This window comes from Sycon ciliatum, chromosome 1 (assembly GCF_964019385.1).
Source record: "Sycon ciliatum chromosome 1, ocSycCili1.1, whole genome shotgun sequence".
Classification (NCBI taxonomy): Eukaryota; Metazoa; Porifera; class Calcarea; order Leucosolenida; family Sycettidae; genus Sycon; species Sycon ciliatum.
Genome location: NC_088643.1, coordinates 18,608,989 through 18,626,722, shown reverse-complemented (window position 1 = coordinate 18,626,722; position 17,734 = coordinate 18,608,989). Strand labels below are relative to the sequence as shown.

The 17,734-nt window shown below is 46.7% G+C and overlaps 2 protein-coding genes across 3 annotated transcripts; both read left to right on the top strand.

Annotated features, from left to right (window-relative positions):
• Nucleotides 1-94: 94 nt before the first annotated feature.
• On the top strand, nucleotides 95-11,461 carry LOC135816491 (tartrate-resistant acid phosphatase type 5-like). Of its 2 annotated transcripts, XM_065329690.1 has the most exons (7): nucleotides 95-1,180; nucleotides 1,922-2,085; nucleotides 5,919-6,079; nucleotides 6,480-6,561; nucleotides 8,493-8,604; nucleotides 9,493-9,616; nucleotides 10,215-11,461. In XM_065329690.1, the coding sequence occupies exons 1-7, from the start codon at nucleotides 596-598 to the stop codon at nucleotides 10,325-10,327; spliced, it is 1,341 nt and encodes a 446-aa protein (XP_065185762.1). In that variant the 5' UTR covers nucleotides 95-595; the 3' UTR covers nucleotides 10,328-11,461. The 2 variants fall into 2 exon arrangements, with proteins under 2 accessions (XP_065185762.1, XP_065185768.1); XM_065329696.1 differs by lacking the exon at nucleotides 9,493-9,616.
• A 1,598-nt stretch (nucleotides 11,462-13,059) lies between these two features.
• Nucleotides 13,060-17,337, top strand: LOC135816532 (protein mago nashi homolog). Its single transcript, XM_065329729.1, has 5 exons — nucleotides 13,060-13,308; nucleotides 14,681-14,739; nucleotides 15,586-15,642; nucleotides 16,300-16,436; nucleotides 16,711-17,337. The coding sequence occupies exons 1-5, from the start codon at nucleotides 13,212-13,214 to the stop codon at nucleotides 16,808-16,810; spliced, it is 450 nt and encodes a 149-aa protein (XP_065185801.1). The 5' UTR covers nucleotides 13,060-13,211; the 3' UTR covers nucleotides 16,811-17,337.
• The last annotated feature ends 397 nt before the right edge of the window (nucleotides 17,338-17,734 follow it).

The window sequence follows — 17,734 nt, the reverse complement described above, 5'->3', positions numbered from 1 at the left end:
CAGTAGTCTGTATTCTGCGATTCGGGCCTCTTCAAGGCTGTAGTCTGGACTTGAGGCTTCTCCTGTTCTCGTCTTCTTGCCTCTTGAGTCTTGGCGAAAGCATGCAGCTCCGGGCCTCCCTGATCACGCTGCCAATCGGCAATCCTGACAATAAATTTTCGTCATTTCTAGGAGTTTGGAGGTCGAGGGGTCATGACCTCTTTGCTGCACATGTACTGTAGAATGTAGATCTACTATGCTATGAAACACATGGAGCTACATCACGTACATAATTGTCAGGATTCGACGTTTGTCCACAAAACCGGCCAGCAGGGGAAGTTCTTGCTTCCTTCGACCTCGCAGACGAATGGGAGGAGAAACCTCAGAGAAGGAGGATGATACTCAAAGACTAAGTAGCTGTACTTGATGATCCGTTTCTGCGCTTTGCTTGACAAAGTACACTGTATGTAGTGTGAACTGTACGAATGATGGCTGTTTTGAAAGTTTTGAGAAAATAAGTACGGTGTTTGGTGAACTCAATTGCCTGGACAGTTTGGCAAAATCATCAGTCAAATGCTGCTTTGTTGTAGGAGTAGACCTGCCGGTACATAATGTCATGTTCAAGCGTGACCGCTCTGTCCAACCATGGCGGAAGCCGAGCTCTAGCCCGGCCCCGTTTGATTTCCTGGAGGTGAGGTCTGTGGTCGAAGCTCGCATCAGACACTACTGCAGCCAGTGCAGGCCAAGATCACAGCTCCTGGTGCTCGTTGTAGTCCTTGCACTGGTCTGCGCGTTTCTGTCAAGCGTAAGTCCCTTGTTTCAACACACCCATCGCCTGCACAGGAGAGTGAGTTCGCAATCTACATGGAGCGGCTTTATCTTTCCAGGTTTCGACTGGCTGGTTCGCTGCTGGTCGTTTGCAGGTGTATTTGCAGTGGAGCTGAAAATAACAGGACTTCCCCTACCCAGCCAGCCTGGCTGTGGCAGTAAGAATGACATCACCGGCAACACGCTCATCATCGGTGACTGGGGTGGCCAGGGCACACCACCGTACAAAACCTCCATCTCGGCGTCGGTTGGCAGCGCGGCGGGGCGAACAGCCAAGCAACTTGGCGTCGACAAAGTGCTTTCACCGGGAGATCTCTTCTACCCATACGGCGTGACCTCGGTGGACGACAAGCGGTTCCAGGGGACGTTCGAGGTGAGTGCACATTTCTGGTCTTTTCCGGCATATGTACAATTATGTACATTGCACATGGTTGTAATTCAGCCTCACGCTAAATGGGAGGGGATGAAAAGGAAAGGGGAGTGGTACAGGTGCACCCCCCCCCCCCCCGACATACCAAGTTCAGTTTGAAAAGTGCATTCCGTCTTCAGTTGAAGACTCTTAACCCACCCTCTTCAGATTTCTTACACCGAGTTGCTAGAACCCTGCACCATCATAGCAGGGTTCTAGCCAGGTCAAAATAGTAGGGGGGCGGGCATGGGAAAAGGTTACCCCATGACCAATTTTTTCCATTGTCCAAAATTGTCTTGCCATGCAAAATGTAACGTACAGGGTGAAGTCCCGACTTCATCCCTCACAAATGTGCCTTTATGAACCCTCTAGTAGTGACTATCGGCTGTATTTTCGTTGAATGGCGTGAAAAAACACAAAAATCGGAAAAATGAGAAGGGGGCGGCACTTTTTCACAGGGGGGCGCGCAAACGGAGTAGGGGGCGCTGCCCCCCCCCCCTACCCCCCTTTGGCTAGAACCCTGCATAGCATCTAACCGCCGGTAAGCACGGCCTGGGAGTTGGCATTCTGCACCACCCTCTGACTAGCTACTGGGTTGCTGCACGCATTCTAGCTGAATGGAAGCCTGCTTGCCTGCGGTTCTCCTCACGGCCAGTTTTCCTTGACTGTGCCGTTTTTATGCCCCCTCTTCACCCTGTATCATAGGAGCAGTTCTCTCACCCGTCTCTACAAGTCCCATGGTACGTTATCCTCGGCAATCACGACCACAGAGGTGAGGTTCAAGCTCTGCTGGACTATCACGCAAGGTCGTCGCGCTGGAACTTCCCATCTCGCTACTACACCAAGCAGTTTTCAATCCAGGTCACCAAGTGAGTTCTTCAGCTCGTTATCGAGTCTCCACATCCCGGAGTATGTATTTTGTCTATGAGTATAACTATAATCATGGAGTTTGACTGCACGGATTGCACGGATACATAACAATCATGATTATGGGGTTAGTACAGTGAAACTTCAGTAAAAAGTAGACCTGCCCTGGCTGTAACTAGGGGTTCCAGGATCTGGCCGACTGGGTTCGAGGACTTTCTCCACGCGCTACACACAAAAGTTTGGTCGCGCGATGACGGCTCATTCTAGGCCAGTGCGCTGGGATATCGTAAGTTCTGGAGGATTTTTGAAGTCACCAGTGGCTTCCTGAGGTTTTCAGCTGTCCAATGTGGGGTTCTTGATCGCCGTGCGGCGAAATTAGGCCATTGCAATCAGTCAAAGAAGAAATTGAAGGCGATTTTCAAGTCTAAAATGGCATCTTGGGGGATTCTTAAACCGATTTTCAGCTTCAGCACCCAAATACCTTTCGGAATCACCCGTGCCGGTGTTTTTCTCAAGCAAGGTAGAGCAGCGCAACAAAATTTGAGTGCGCCGAGTAGGACTAAAAGCACCTCCGACATGGCGATTTTTTCAAGAGCGAGGAAGAAGAGTAGATCTACACTAGAAACTAGGTGTTACCCCCAGCGCAGTCAGCTGATCGCGAGTATCAAGCAGCACGAAGACCAGGATTGCGCTGTGCCTAGTGAGCACGACGTAGTACACGATTCTGTACTATCTCCTGTTTGCGAGGAACAAGGAGAACAGGCGGCGGCTTGGATTTACGACTCGTGCGCTGGCGGAGAACAGTGAGCTGCCGTCATTACCGATCGAACTGGTTGGTGTTGGAGCTGATGCAGTATCTCTCACCATGATCAGCCTGATCCCAGCTCCCATCGACAGCGTCTTCTGGATTTGGTTCACAACTTGCAAGCTCTGCAGATGACGGCATCGGCAACATTGGCGTGTTTGTGACTTGCCATCCTTGTCCGCAATGGCCAAAGCCGTGCTGGTGACTTGACGTCCTTGTCGGCCAAAGCCGTGTGAAGAAGAGGGGTAGGTTGCCGAATCGAAGCGTGCATATGCCATCCGCTCAAGGCAAGGATAAGAGGCCGGCTGTAAACAAAATTTCATCTGATTCGTGTGAAAATGTATGTAGCTAGGTGGTGGCTATGCAGTAGTTTGACCATGTTTTGAGCTGATTTCCCATTTGATCGCCAGAGAAAAATACACCCATTTCGCTGTAGAAAAATGGCTATAACTTTCGAATGCCTGGACCGATTTTGATAAAATTGGTACCATTGGATTTCTCATTACCTCGGTGACATTGTCCAAGAACAAGCTAGCTTGAATTATGAATTTGAAATTTTGACTGGAATCCCTACTGTAACCTGCCATTGGATATTGTAACAAGTACATTTGCAGTGTGCTATATCAATCATATTTTAGTTAACCTCGGATGTATTAAAGGGGAAGTTAAGGCAAAAATCAAAATTTCACCAGTTGTAGTCTTCGGGGTGCTGAGTCGAATGGTCTTGGTCCGAGAAAGCTGAGACGCTCCCTTCCTACTTGAATCCCAATCGAACTCGCGCACTTCCACCGAAACTGGGTGACTGCGCCCTACTAGATGGGGATTTGTATGCAAAATGTCACTAAAAGCGCCATTTCGTTCTTATAAAAGCACGGATGACCGCGATTGGCCCATATGTTGTAGTCTTTTGGACGCTGGGTCGACTGGTTTTGGTCCGAAAAGACTGCGATGCAGCGTTCCTCCTTTATTCCCAATCGAACATGGTTGAACAAGCGGTCACGTGCTCCTGGGTGCCCAAATCACCTGGTCACCACGCCAGTAGGCGACAACTTTCACACCAAGGTTCAACTCGAGTTCAACTCGAGTGACAGGAGTGCACCCAAAAAAGGTCAAACAGGCTAGTAAGTTGTACCCTGCAGGCACGGTGACCAGGTGACTGGTGTATGCAGGAGCACGTGACCGCTTGTTCAACCATGTTCGATTGGGAATAAAGGAGGAACGCTGCATCGCAGCCTTTTCGGACCAAAACCAGTCGACTCAGCGTCCAAAAGACTACAACATATGGGCCAATCGCGGTCATCCGTGCTTTTATAAGAACGAAATGGCGCTTTTAGTGACATTTTGCATACAAATCCCCATCTAGTAGGGCGCAGTCACCCAGTTTTGTTGGAAGTGCGCGAGTTCGATTGGGAATAAAGTAGGAAGGGAGCGTCTCAGCTTCCTCGGACCACGATTATTCGACTCAGCAATTCGAAGACTACAACTGGTGAAATTTTGATTTTTGCCTTAACTTCCCCTTTAAAAGCAGCTATGAAGTACAGATTTTCATCATTTTATAGACCTTCAGGTTACATGTATGTTCTACTGCAGTTTCACAGCACATATAGAATAAACACCGGTGTCGTAATGTTTATGGGAATATAAACACTGCTATAAACTCATGTTATTTCTATAACTTTGAACCTTCCAAGTTGGAAGGCTGTTGGAGTGCGCATCCAAGATGTGCTAGAGCTGTTAGCCAGTTAGTTATACAACTTCAGTACCGTCGGTCAGTGTCGTGCAGTGTTATCTCATGAGCTGATTGTTTAGTAACTTTATTAATGCGATTAATAGCATACCGTATTATCTCTAATATAAGCACAGTCCTTTATTTGTTCAATGTACCTCCGCCCCGTGCTATTATTGGAGACGTTCCTTTATTGGAGACTGTTCCATTATTATTTCAACCTCATTTCAGAGGCTTGTTGCCATGCCAAATTCATGTCAGACTCACACATTTCAGGGGTTTTTCGCCGGTACAGATAATGAATTTACACAGTGTGCTTATAATGGAGACTGAGCACTTTATTTTTTGAATGCCGCCCCAAGGTGTTCTATTATTGGAGACGTGCTATTATTGGAGACTGTGCTTATATTAGAGATAATACGGTAAGTGAAGCGGACATTACAAAATGATGAATGAGAATACATGTATCTAAAATGGTTGTTCCTAATCGATTTTCTTGAGACTATCATCAGGGAAAAATCGTCTCACAATAGAGGCTATACGGAGAAACAAACTACTTATAGGTTATAGGATAGTGGGAAGTATACAAGGTGAAATGAAGGCGTGGAAGCAGGTGAATGTGATAGAGTGAGGAACTGTGAGGTGTAGGTGCATGCGAATGAATACGTGTGTAAATGCTAGGTGAAGAGTCTTCATTTCACTCACCTTTTGTAGTAGCTCACACCGTCGGAACACTCTCACATCTTTTCTTCTAATTTCTTTCGTCTTCTCTCCCACTTTATTTTTTCTTTTCACGCCTCACCTTGTATACTTCCCACTATCCTATAACCAAGAGTAGATAAACAAGAGTGTGCAACTCGCGGATGGGTTGGCCCACGGCGGAATTTTTTGTTGACGTAATCTTTTCGACGACGCACGCGCTGCGAGCCTTTTGGAGAGGTTTCCCTCGTGCACTTGGCCGGGCTTTACACTACAAGGTCGGTGCCCAGCACGTGCTCTCACACTGCTCTGCGGCAAAGTCCGCGTTTCTCTGAAAAAAGGTGACGTCAACAAAAAATTCCGCCGTGGGCGGGGGTATCTGGAGATTGTGCAGGAGAGATCCGGAGTTGCACACTCTTGTTTATGTACTCTTGCTATAACCTATAAGTAGTTTGTTTCTCCGTATAGCCTCTATTGTGAGACGATTTTTCCCTGATGATAGTCTCAAGAAAATCGATTAGGAACAACCATTTTAGAACCTTTTTTCTTTACTATAAATATATTGCATATCCTCTACTGTTTTGTTTCTTCCTACTTCCTTGCAGCACTTCCACCCTCTCCTATCAAATCCTGTTCTTAGACACACAAACGTTGCTGTTCGGCTTCTTCCGAGAAGCTGCGACTGACGAAAAGCAATGGAGCTGGATATCTTCTCGGCTCTCCAAGAGTACGGCCGACTGGATCATAGTGGTTGGCCATCATCCGAGTAAGCTTGTGCCCGTAATATGCGTGACATGTCTGTGCGTGCATCAGGGAGTCGTAAAATACCGGTATTTTACGACTCCCCGGCGTGCATGTGCATGTACCGTATTTCTATACATGTACTCCGGAAAATACGGTATAATATTATGTCGATGAGGGAAGGGGTGGGTAGCCCTGTCAGTTCTCACTACGCAAGGTATTCCATGACTATTTGCGAGATGGGAAGGAAGATATCTGTTTCACAATTAGATGGGGAACGGTAATTTAGGTTCAAATGCACATGGCTCAGTGCAGGAATCCACCCTGAGTGGGCTGAACTAGTACTGGTGTTTCTGTCAGAATGAAAAAAAAATGCCTTTGTCCAACCTCTGTCTTCTGTGATTCTTTTTCGTTTGGTCTACCAGTTTACAGTGTTGGCAGCCATGGATCAAGTTCTCTCCTGGTTAGGCGATTGCTGCCATTATTGGAGCGACACGGCGTGGCCATGTGAGTAATACCCACGTGCTTACTTGTATCAAGAGTACATAGCCCCCCAGAGTGTGCAACACCTGATCCAGCTCTGCATAGGGTGTTGGTGAGCGTAATCGGATCTTCTGATGTCATGCGTACACTCCACACCAGCGCAAGGCCGGTCTCGAGGCAGGGCACCGTTGTTTTTGATCCTAGAGTACCCGCGACTCCCCGGGCTCCCCTCAGATGTGTACGGTATTATGACGCAAAGATCCGATTACGCTCGACCAGGACCCTATGCAGAGCTGGATCAGGCGTTGCACACTCTGGGGGGTTTAAAGGGGAAGTAAGGCAAAAATTAAAATTTCACCAGTTGTAGTCTTCGGGGTGCTGAGTCGAATGGTCTTGGTCCGAGAAAGCTGAGACACTCCCTTCCTACTTGAATCCCAATTGAACTCGCGCACTTCCACCGAAACTGGGTGCCTGCGCCCTACTAGACGGGGATTTGTATGCAAAATGTCACTAAAAGCGCCATTTCGTTCTTATAAAGGCACGGATGACCGCGATTGGCCCATATGTTGTAGTCTTTTGGATGCTGGGTCGACTGGTTTTGGTCCGAAAAAACTGCGATGCAGCGTTCCTCCTTTATTCCCAATCGAACATGGTTGAACAAGCGGTCACGTGCTCCTGGGTGCCCAAATCACCTGGTCACCACACCAGCAGGCGACAACTTTCACACCAAGGTTCAACTCGAGTGACAGGACTGCACCCAAAAAAGGTCAAAGAGGCTAGTAAGTTGTACCCTGCAAGGGCGTCGGAACCGCACCGGCCGGGGCGGCCATGGCCGCCCCACTTTTTCGGCCGTTTTTTTTTTTTTTTTTTTTTTTTAGCACACTGCAACAAAGCGCGATGATCTCAGCGCAAACGTGGCAAATCCTTGTCCCCGATCGTGGTTTGTTGCAGAATCAAAAGTCCATGTAGATCTAATGGCACCAAATGCCTGGGAATGCTTGCAATTGGCTTCAATTGTTGAATTTTTTTCCCTGGGGAGGGTAATGTTTGTCCCCGATCGTAGCATCTTCTTGTTTTTTTGCAGAATCAAAAAGTCTTTCATTGTAGATACCGTACACTGAAATGGCACCAAATGCCCGGAAATGCTTGCAATTGGCTTCAATTTTTGAAATTTTTTCCCGGGAGACGACCCCCGGACCCCCCTTCCATGGCCGCCCCACCTCCAAAGTCCTTCCGACGCGCCTGCCCTGCAGGCACGGTGACCAGGTGGCTGGTGTACGCAGGAGCACGTGACCGCTTGTTCAACCATGTTCGATTGGGAATAAAGGAGGAAAGCTGCATCGCAGCCTTTTCGGACCAAAACCAGTCGACTCAGCGTCCAAAAGACTACAACATATGGGTCAATCGTGGTCATCCGTGCTTTTATAAGAACGAAATGGCGCTTTTAGTGACATTTTGCATACAAATCCCCACCTAGTAGGGCGCAGTCACCCAGTTTCGGTGGAAGTGCGCGAGTTCGATTGGGATTCAAGTAGGAAGGGAGCATCTCAGCTTTCTCGGACCAAGACCATTCGACTCAGCACCCCGAAGACTACAACTGGTGAAATTTTAATTTTTGCCTTAACTTCCCCTTTAAAATGTACTCTTGCTTGTATGTTACAATTCTGTGTGTTTTCTTGCACCAATGAGCAAGGGAGAGCAGGCATAAGTTTACTAGCTTGCTTTTAATTTAAGATGTTGCCCTGCATACATGGGAACTGCACTGAGTTCTGTAATGTTTGGGGTTGTGTGCTATTTTGCATCCGTGCCAGTGGATCGGTGCCACTGACACCCTCTCCAACCACCAGACCAGGTATCACATTGTTTCCTAGTATTGAGTGTTTAACAGTGGTCCACAGAAACAGAAATGTGGTTTGCGATCTGTTCTGCTTTGTTCTTCTTTTTCCTGTGCTCAGGTATTTCTCTGGTCACGACCATAACCTGCAGCATATCCACTCTGTGACGCAAAAGGTGGATATGTTTGTTGTGGGCTCGGCAACATTCAGCTCCAGCAGCACTGAACGGAAGGTAGGTGCCCTGAATAGCTGCTCAATTCCACATAGGTGTGCTGGCTTTGGTCCTTTGCGTACATTCCAGTACCAGTGGAAGCAGTTTTGGATTGGTCCGGCCATACAATAGCCCTTCACGCATTGTGCATGACAGGACCGCGGGAAGCAGTTTTTGATTGGTCCGGTAGTTTCAGTGCCTTTCATAGTTTGTGTATGATATGGCGGGTACACATGACCTCCACAGCATTAGTAGGTGTTGGTGGCTAAAATGTTGGTCCGGTGAAAACCTGACCAACCGGACCGGTTCCGGCGGCCCTGCATGATATGGCGGGTGCGCACGGCCACCGCACGTGTTGGTGGCTAAAACGTTGGTCCAGCCAGGGCCTGACCAACCGGACTGGTTCCGCCGGGCCTGTGTTCAACTGTCGAGGGTGATTCTTGGCTAAGTCAGTGGTACCGGTACTAAGAGCTCTGCTCAAATTTCACATCTTGCGGCTCCTCTACTGTATGCGCTCAGCCACTATTTGTCCACAATTGATACCGGCTCTTTGTGGCGCTATTGACAGTAAGCCTGTGTGTGTGTAGGGGAGCGGTCTGATAAGGCGACCGACCGCCTGTTCCAGAGGACCACTAGAACTGTGACCAAAGGGTGTCACTTGCAGGAAACTGGCCCTGGTTCAGTAGGGGGACTATTTGGACCATGTGTGGGTGTCCTTGAATGGTCGGCAATGACAGACTTTACTGTATGTTGAACCGTTTTCTCCCTGCACTTCGGGAACGGATACGATAATTTACTCTTTTTTTTATTCAAACTAAATTCTGATGATCCGCCTGGCGTGCGAGAAGACACGTTTGTACCTCCACTAAAGCAGGCCGATTGATTCCCTATTTCCCTGTACATGTATAGAGCTCAGTACCCGAAGGATTGCTGAAGTTTTGGCACGGTGGTAACTCCATGGGAGGATTTGCCTCGCTATCCATCAGCCTCTGCTCAAGTGTGGTTACATTTTTTGAAGTGGATTCCACAGAAAGTGAGTACAGTGCGCGAAATGAGGTGTTCAGAAAGGTTTTCATCCCTTGTGTCTGGAGGCAAACGAAAGAGTTGTACTTATTGTACTTGAAATTAGAAGGAAATTTTCTGTTAAGGGTAAGGACCTGTACTGTATAAGCAGAAATATTCGTCTGGAATTTAATTTCGTCTTTTTCGTCCAAGGAGCTTTTGGACTAAATTAAATGTAGGACGAATATCGATTTGTCCAGTGTTTCTATACACTCTTATGACCCATGGACGAAATTTTCAACCGGACGAACTCCTTTTCTTTGGAGTTGGACGAAATTATTGACCGACGAAATTTTCTGCCTCTACAGTATGTTACGAGTAACACATAGGTCCATACTCTGTACAATCATACTACTATTGCTCAACATCCGAGTTTTATTACATTTTTCTGCCAAAGGATTTATTCCCAAATCGTCATCTTATGTAGTGGAGAGGGTCTAGATTCAAGCGGTTGCGTCATTTCTAAGATGACCCTAGCACCTGCTATCATTGTTGCAGTTCAGTGAACGGCCTGTACTCTCTCTTTTCAATGTCAAACGTGTGTGCTCTCTTCGTTGCCATTGCTGTAGGTGACCCAACAGCGCGGGCAGTGTACGCGTATCGGATGGCCAATCCGCGTGGCCAGCCATCCTGCTGTGGAATTCCATCACCTGGTGCAGAAAAAAGTGAGAGCTTGAAGTGACTGCACATAATCAGCGTCTCCCCGTGTGACATTTCCGGCAGTAGATGATGCCACTAGAATGGCATAACATATAGCATGTACATCTAACCACATTGCGATGGTAGTAGGTTATTCTTAGCAGATTATGTATCAGATTTTTCTATTTAGGATTTATTGAATTTAAAATTTGCAACGGTAGTAATTCGAAGTAGTTCTACATAATTATTTGTTTTAATTACCGTAAAGTCTTGTATAAAAGCCGCACTTGAATAGAAGCCGCAATTTTGGGCCCATCAAATCACACATAAGCCTGCTTTTAGTGTTGATATACATACCTGTCTCATATAGAAGCCTGCAAAATTTCACCAAGAAAGTCATAGAAGCCGCCGCGGCTTTTATACAAGACTTTACGGTATTTGTTTTTATACTGGCACAAGTGTCATCATGTCAAGCTTACGGCCACTGTTATAGGTCCTCCCTCGTTAGTAGATAATTTCTGAACCATCAAATAAATTAATTACCCGCTGATACCCACTCAATTAGAAGCCTCTCTCGAATATAAGCCCCTCTTGAATAATGCACCCACCTCCCCCTGCAACAACCATTTTGAATTAATACAAGCCCCTCTTGAATAGAAGCGCAGACTTTTCAGTTTTCACGAAGCAATGGGTGACAGCTTTGATTCAAAAAATTGCGCACGAATATCATCTGTGGCAGATAGATTACCTTGTGTCTTTCTAACAAACTATATTGTAATCGGTGAACAATTTCGCCACGTTTTGCCAGGGAATCTCAGATTTCTATTTACTAACGGGGTTTCAGTCCCAGCATCTAGGTACATCCATATATTCATGTAGTTTTGTTGAAAAATACTAGATGCGCTTCCAAGTTAGTAGGCTGCATGCTAGCGTTATTATGCTCAGATTTTTTTCAGTTTCGGTTGACTGGAGGAAACGTGCTCAGAATGCTGTAGTGATGCTTGCACATGAGTCATTGACATAGTCAATGTGGTAGCATGACTCAGTTGCCGCATTCACGGTCTTTCCGGCTGGCTGCTTGCATTGTTACTTTCCTTACCATGGTATGGCGCTGGCTCCTGCTGACCTCTGCTTGCTGTTGCCTGCTCGATCCTTCTCTTCGCAGCTGCTCGCTGGAAAAAAGACGTTAGCGTAGTATAAGTTCACTGAACTTGCCAGATATCGAAGAGGTTTTTGGATCAGCTTAGAGTAGCTCGGACTTGAATAGACTTTGTTCATGATAGGAGTTCCGCTTCCGCCTAGTGTACAGTGCATTTCAAAACTATAGACGCGTAGGGTTTTTGAAATATTTCAAATTTGGCTGGAACTTTTTGAGAATACTTTTCGGAATATTGCTCAGGATCGCTCCACAATTACTCTCATATAGTTTCTAAAGGATTGGATAACAGACGCCCAATTTGGAAAAATTTATGCACAAAGTGATCACAGATTCTATGTGGTATACTAGTAGATGCTGGCATAACGGTTTTTGCCTAGGTACGCGTCTATAGTTTTGAAATGGACTGTAGTCATGATTCTCTGTTTCCTCAATCCAAAATAACAAGAGGCCTGACTCAACTCATGCACAGCAACTAAAACCCGCCAAGTCCAGGCTAGATGCATAACATAACACAATATGCCATAGTGACTATCATGGATGTCTGGGGTGGCCAAGAAGTACAACAGCGCATACGATAATTATGTAGATGTGGACACTAACAGTACATGTAACACCGCCCAAGCGGACTTATCCGCTTGAGCCGGGTTTGGCCAGTTCCCTGAGTTGCAGCCTTTCTTCTCACCTACTTTTGCTTTGTCTTTCTATGTTTTACTCAGTACCGGACCTGAGGGTTCCCCCCACCCTAGTTTCTCTGTGCTTTGGGTCTGAGGTCCGCCTGGGGGGGGGATGACCATCACCAACTTGAGGGCAGGCACACATTGACTTCGTGCCAACTGGCTTGGGATACTGGTAACCATGACAACAAGAGTTCATAACCCCCATGAATGTTATGAACTCTTGATGATAACTGACACGTACTAGTAGCCGTAGGACCGCTGAGAATAGCCGGCCACGACACAACGTGGGTGCTGAGTCCTTGCAATCGGTTTAGTCAGTGGCTCTGAGCTCAGCCAAGGCCAAGGAGACCTACCCTTGAAAGGCGAAACAGCTAGCTGTCCGGGGGAGAGGTCACGATGTGTACTCTCGGTAGCCTCGGATTCTACCAAAAGTACCATGGCCCGGACTTGACATATGAATGAGTAGATCTACGGTTTTTTATCTCTAATATAAGCACGGTCCTTTATTTTTTCAATGTACCTCCGCCCCGTGCTATTAATCAACCTCATTTCACACACTGAGGCATGTTGCCATGCCAAATTCATGTCAGACGCACACATTTCAGGGTTTTTTTCGCACGTACAGATAATGAATTTACACAGTGTACTTATAATGGAAACTGAGCACTTTATTTTTTGAATGCCGCCCAAGGTGTTTTATTATTGGAGACGTGCTATTATGAGACTGTGCTTATAATACGGTAAGTAGATCTAGTACGAGTCGTAGATCTACAGAGTACAGTACGTACACCCTGGCCTGGTCAGATCAGGGAACCCGAAGATGACGACGCCACAGAAGCCAGTTGCCACTCGCAACCAGACAAAATGGCTGCGTACGTGGGTGACGCTTTTTTTTCGCTTTCGCATGAGCAAAATTCAAAAAGAACATCAATAATTTTTATAGTGGGCGCTGATTATTTTGCCTGCACGAAGAAGATGCAAGTAATTTATTAGTTCAAGCCTTCTTTCTTACAGAAGAGTGTTGATCTCCTGAGCTAGAGCAGGAGGAATTTAGATCGTTTGGAGAGTACTGTAACGGAAATTGCAGAGTCATGGCGAGCAGGGAAAAGGATTTCTATCTCCGTTACTATGTTGGACACAAAGGAAAATTTGGCCATGAATTCTTGGAATTTGAAGTTAGACCCGACGGTAAGGTCCTAAAGTTATCGAGTACATAACAGGTGTAAAAGCAGGCGTTCTTGTCAACTGAGCTACTGAATAGATGCAGTGGCGTTCCATTCCCCCCTCACATTTTCACATCCATTTTTGTATGGTGTCATTTTCTATTGCCTACGAAGCCTGGGTTTTTATCATTTGTAATAGTTTTGTATACAAGGCCGTGAAAAGTAGCGTAGTGTTCACGTTTATCACACTGTGTTATATTTATGTGAGTTTAATAATACTAATAGGCCCAGTTCTTTTTTCGATTTGTCTGAATTAATAGGATTATGTGCAAGGCGTCTTTACGTGTAGTAACGGAGAAAATAGGCATACTGTACCCACATTTCCTGGCTCACTTTATTGTAGTTAGTGTTTGTTTAGGATAGCCCAGGCACAAGTAGCTTATCAAGGGGCTCTGGACATGACCACCGCCGATGACCCAGACTCACACTGTAGTAGCTAACAAACGCTTCACATGTGGAGAGCAAGTAGATACTAGGAAGAGTAAATGAAACCAAGAATAATACAGTATGTAACTGGACTGTGTTGCTGTCACAGCGAACGTCCTGGATTACATTTTAGTGATGTAGTACCTATGAGCAGCTTTCAAGCAGGTCTCCTGTTGCACAACTGCAGCTCAATTGTACGCGTTACGCCACTTCCCGCCGCATATCCGCACCAACTATGATGTATCTGGGAATTTTGCCCCTAGCAGACGCCCCTGCAGCAAAAGTCTGAAGCTGCACCCTCTTGGCACAAGTACCATGCGGTACAATAAAGTGCACAGCAAAGTGTAATGCCCCACCCTGTTGGGCCAAACATTTTGTACAGGTGGTAAGGTAGTGGATTTGCACTGGTGCTGTGAACATACATGCTTGTATAGACACAGCAATAGAGAGGTTTCGCACAACATACGTTATTAAAAACCGTGGTCAATCTACGGGAAGTTGTACGTACACTGCATGCAGATCCGTGGAGTTTTCGAATCACGTAGCTGCCCATTGCAACCCCGGATGCGAAGTGTACGGCCCAGAGAGAGAGTCATGAAAATCCCTCAATTCGCCCACGGAGCCCCATGTACGTACTCTACATAGACAACTTTCCGTATTAAAGTGGAGTACAAATTCACGTTTTTTCCCCCTGCCTACTCAAGTCAAATTGCTCGACTTTACGTAGCGTGGAACCTTTCTATTTTCACTGGAAGTGGGTGTCGCAAAGTCTAGCCATGAGTGTTGTATGGTATGTCATTCAGTGGGATGGTGGCTACACTGTACCAGGGCAGTTAGAGCGAGTAGTGTCCCGCGTTGAATCCCGCATTTCAAACGGCACCTGTTTGTACCCCCGTTACATGTCCTTGCAGGCCGCCTCAGATACGTAAATAATTCCAAGTACAAGAACGATACAATGATCCGCAAGGAGGTAAGATCCACTGCTGCTGCTGCTGCTGCTTTATCAAACGAAAGATAAGCTACACCCGCCCGCAAGGCCACTTACCAGCATTCCACATGTTATAATTAATGGGAGATCAGCGAGAACCCCTCCAGGACCATACAGTGAAATTCATCTACACTGCATTTCCCCAGTGTTACTTGGATTGCGACGTGTGTTGGAATGCACCGTTGCTATATAATATTCATTGAGTGGGTTTCACCCTTAGGCCGGTACTGTTGCTATCAGTGACGAGGTAGTGCCTGGTTCTGATTTTCTCCGGGAGATTTCTGTGCTAGTTATTGCTGCTTGTATTGGAGCATAGTGTTAAGCCGTGGATTTGGCTTAGGGGTCTGACGAGCAGTGAAGGACCTACTCAGTTACTTCAAGTACGTTTCTTCCTTTCTTTTATTGTGTTTCCTGCTGGGTGTTCTATATGGTGGCGTGCGAATAATAATCCTTGAGCTCTGAAGGAGGGAAGCTGCTGTTTGGAAGGTCTTCAATATCAGCACTACTCGTGTTTTGTTGGGTTTTGCTACGGAATAGTTCTGTGAACAATACTGCTCATCTCTCCAACACCTTTACAACCAAGTTCTTCCACTGCAATTGAAATTAAATTAGTCTCCAAATTTCCGTCCTTGGGGTTTCATCAGGGAGAAGAAGGTGCTGGAACTTAATTGTGAAGGTGCTGGAGAGAGGATTGATTGGCTGCAGTGTAGCCTCTGAGTATTGAAGAAACAGTTCCCTCTCACCTCTATTATCGTCACCGCCACCCCTCTCTCTTCACCATCATGACCATGCCTGTTACGGATTCTTCTCTTTTTTTTGCCATTGCAGTGTGTTGTACACAAAGCTGTTGTACAGGAGCTGATGAGAGTTATCGATGACAGTGAGGTACGGCTGGTTTGTAATGTTGTTGCTGGACATGCCATGGCTGTAGCCTATTTGAAATTGAAGAGGGGTGACTGGGAAAGTATGTGCATAGCTGTACAAATCTGCATCACTCCACACATCATGACATGGAGTACAGCATGATAATGTAGGCCGATCGCCATTTTGACACAACTGTAGCAATGAACTAGTACAGTGATCTACTCTTTACACACCCGTAGGCAATCCATCCTGCATTGAGAGAACAGAGGTGTCGATACGTCGATTCTTGCATTGTACAGTGGTGCTTTTGACTTTGGAAGGGGTGGCCAAAACGTGAAGGGAGCTGCAACGCCGACTGTAATGTTTTGGCTATGCCGTGCCAGTAAAATCATGTACTAGTGCCTTGTTTCCCGGATCGTATTACAGTGGCGCTATTGCAATTTTCTTTACGATGTTGACATGATCATACCTTGCTCCATGCTGCAGACAGCTAACTGTTCAGCCAGGTAATTCTCATGTGTGCAACTACGAGCTAAACAGAATCGAACTGGCAGCCACGGTGCTAGTGTTAGTGCAGGCTATCATTGTCTTGAATGCCACCAAAGCATTGAAAATACTTAGTAGTCTGTATCCATTGGTGGCTTACGTGGATCCTGAATCTTGCCTGTGGTTGATCAGGTGATGAAGGAAGATGACAAGATGTGGCCGTCACCTGACCGTGTTGGTCGTCAGGAGCTGGAAATTGTCTTTGACGATCAGCACATCTCGTTTACCACATCGAAGATTGGATCACTCATCGACGTCACCAAGTCCAAGTAAGGGCCTTATCCTCCTGTTTCTGCTGCCATTGCAGCTGATGATAACGGTAATGGATGCATCGATGCTGCTGCCGGTGCTCCCACCGGGTTCGATGTGTGTGTGTGTGTGTGTGTGTGTGTGTGTGTGTGTGTGTGTGTGTGTGTGTGTGTATGTGTGTGTGTGTGTATGTGAGGAGAGAGAGAGAGAGAGCAATTTGCTTTGTGAAACTGTTACATTTTTTTCCATATTCAGCAAACGTGTCGGTGTCTGTCTTATCCATGGTTTGTGCAGGGATCCGGAGGGCCTCCGTAACTTCTACTACCTGGTACAAGATATCAAGTGCATGGTCTTCTCACTAATCGGTCTGCACTTCAAGATCAAGCCCATCTGATGAGCCTGTCAGCCACCCCCTACTTGCTGCCGGTTCCACTCTCGTCGTTGCAAGCGCGCCGTCTTCGCCCCCTGCACGTCTTGCTGCCCGGTATTCTCTTCTTGACCGATGCGTTGCTCCGCTTGTATCAATTTTGTCCTGTCGCATTGTAGCTACATGGCCGTGTGGACATTGCCATGCCACGTGACCGTGCTCCATGGCGCTATTCTCTTTTCCCATTTTTTTTTTAAATTAGTACGAGCGACTCGTACGTGGCATGCGCATGCCCATGTGTAACAACTCGTGCATGTGTCCTATTTGTTGCATGGCGTGCTTGCCGGGGGTTCGGTCTGATGTTGCTCGCAACAGCCTTTGTAAAAAAAAACTTCCTTTGACATGTTCGTTCTCGTGTTGCCATGCTATGGTCTTGAATCTTCTCTTCGTATTGCTGTCCATGCTGTATATTCGCTCCATTCTTGCTGTCTGATCGAAGTACATCATCGCATGTTCTGTTTTAAAAATGGTGTTGGGCTGGTGGCCTTGCTGTGTCTGTTCTGTGTGATGTACTGTCGTGGACATGGAAATTCGGTCGCACGTCTAGTGGCCCCAGGACGCTGGCCATGCAGGCGTGGATAACGTGGACATGAATTATGCGCTGCAGCGCGCTGGTCGCATCGGATCAACATGACTTTGTGCACTGCACGCAGCGTTCTGTACACGCTGAGGGCCAGTGAGGGCGCCGGCCCCGGTCAATCGACTGGATTTCCATGTCCGCTACAGTAGGTGCATCTGTGTGTGTGTGTGTGTGTGTGTATGTGTGTGTGTGTGTGTGTATGTGTATCAGGTTATGTATGTGCTGGAAAGCAGATACGTGTAGAGTGTTTGTGCACTCATGGTTGCATGTTTGCATTTCAAGACTTTTATTGGAAGAGGTCTTATTCTTGA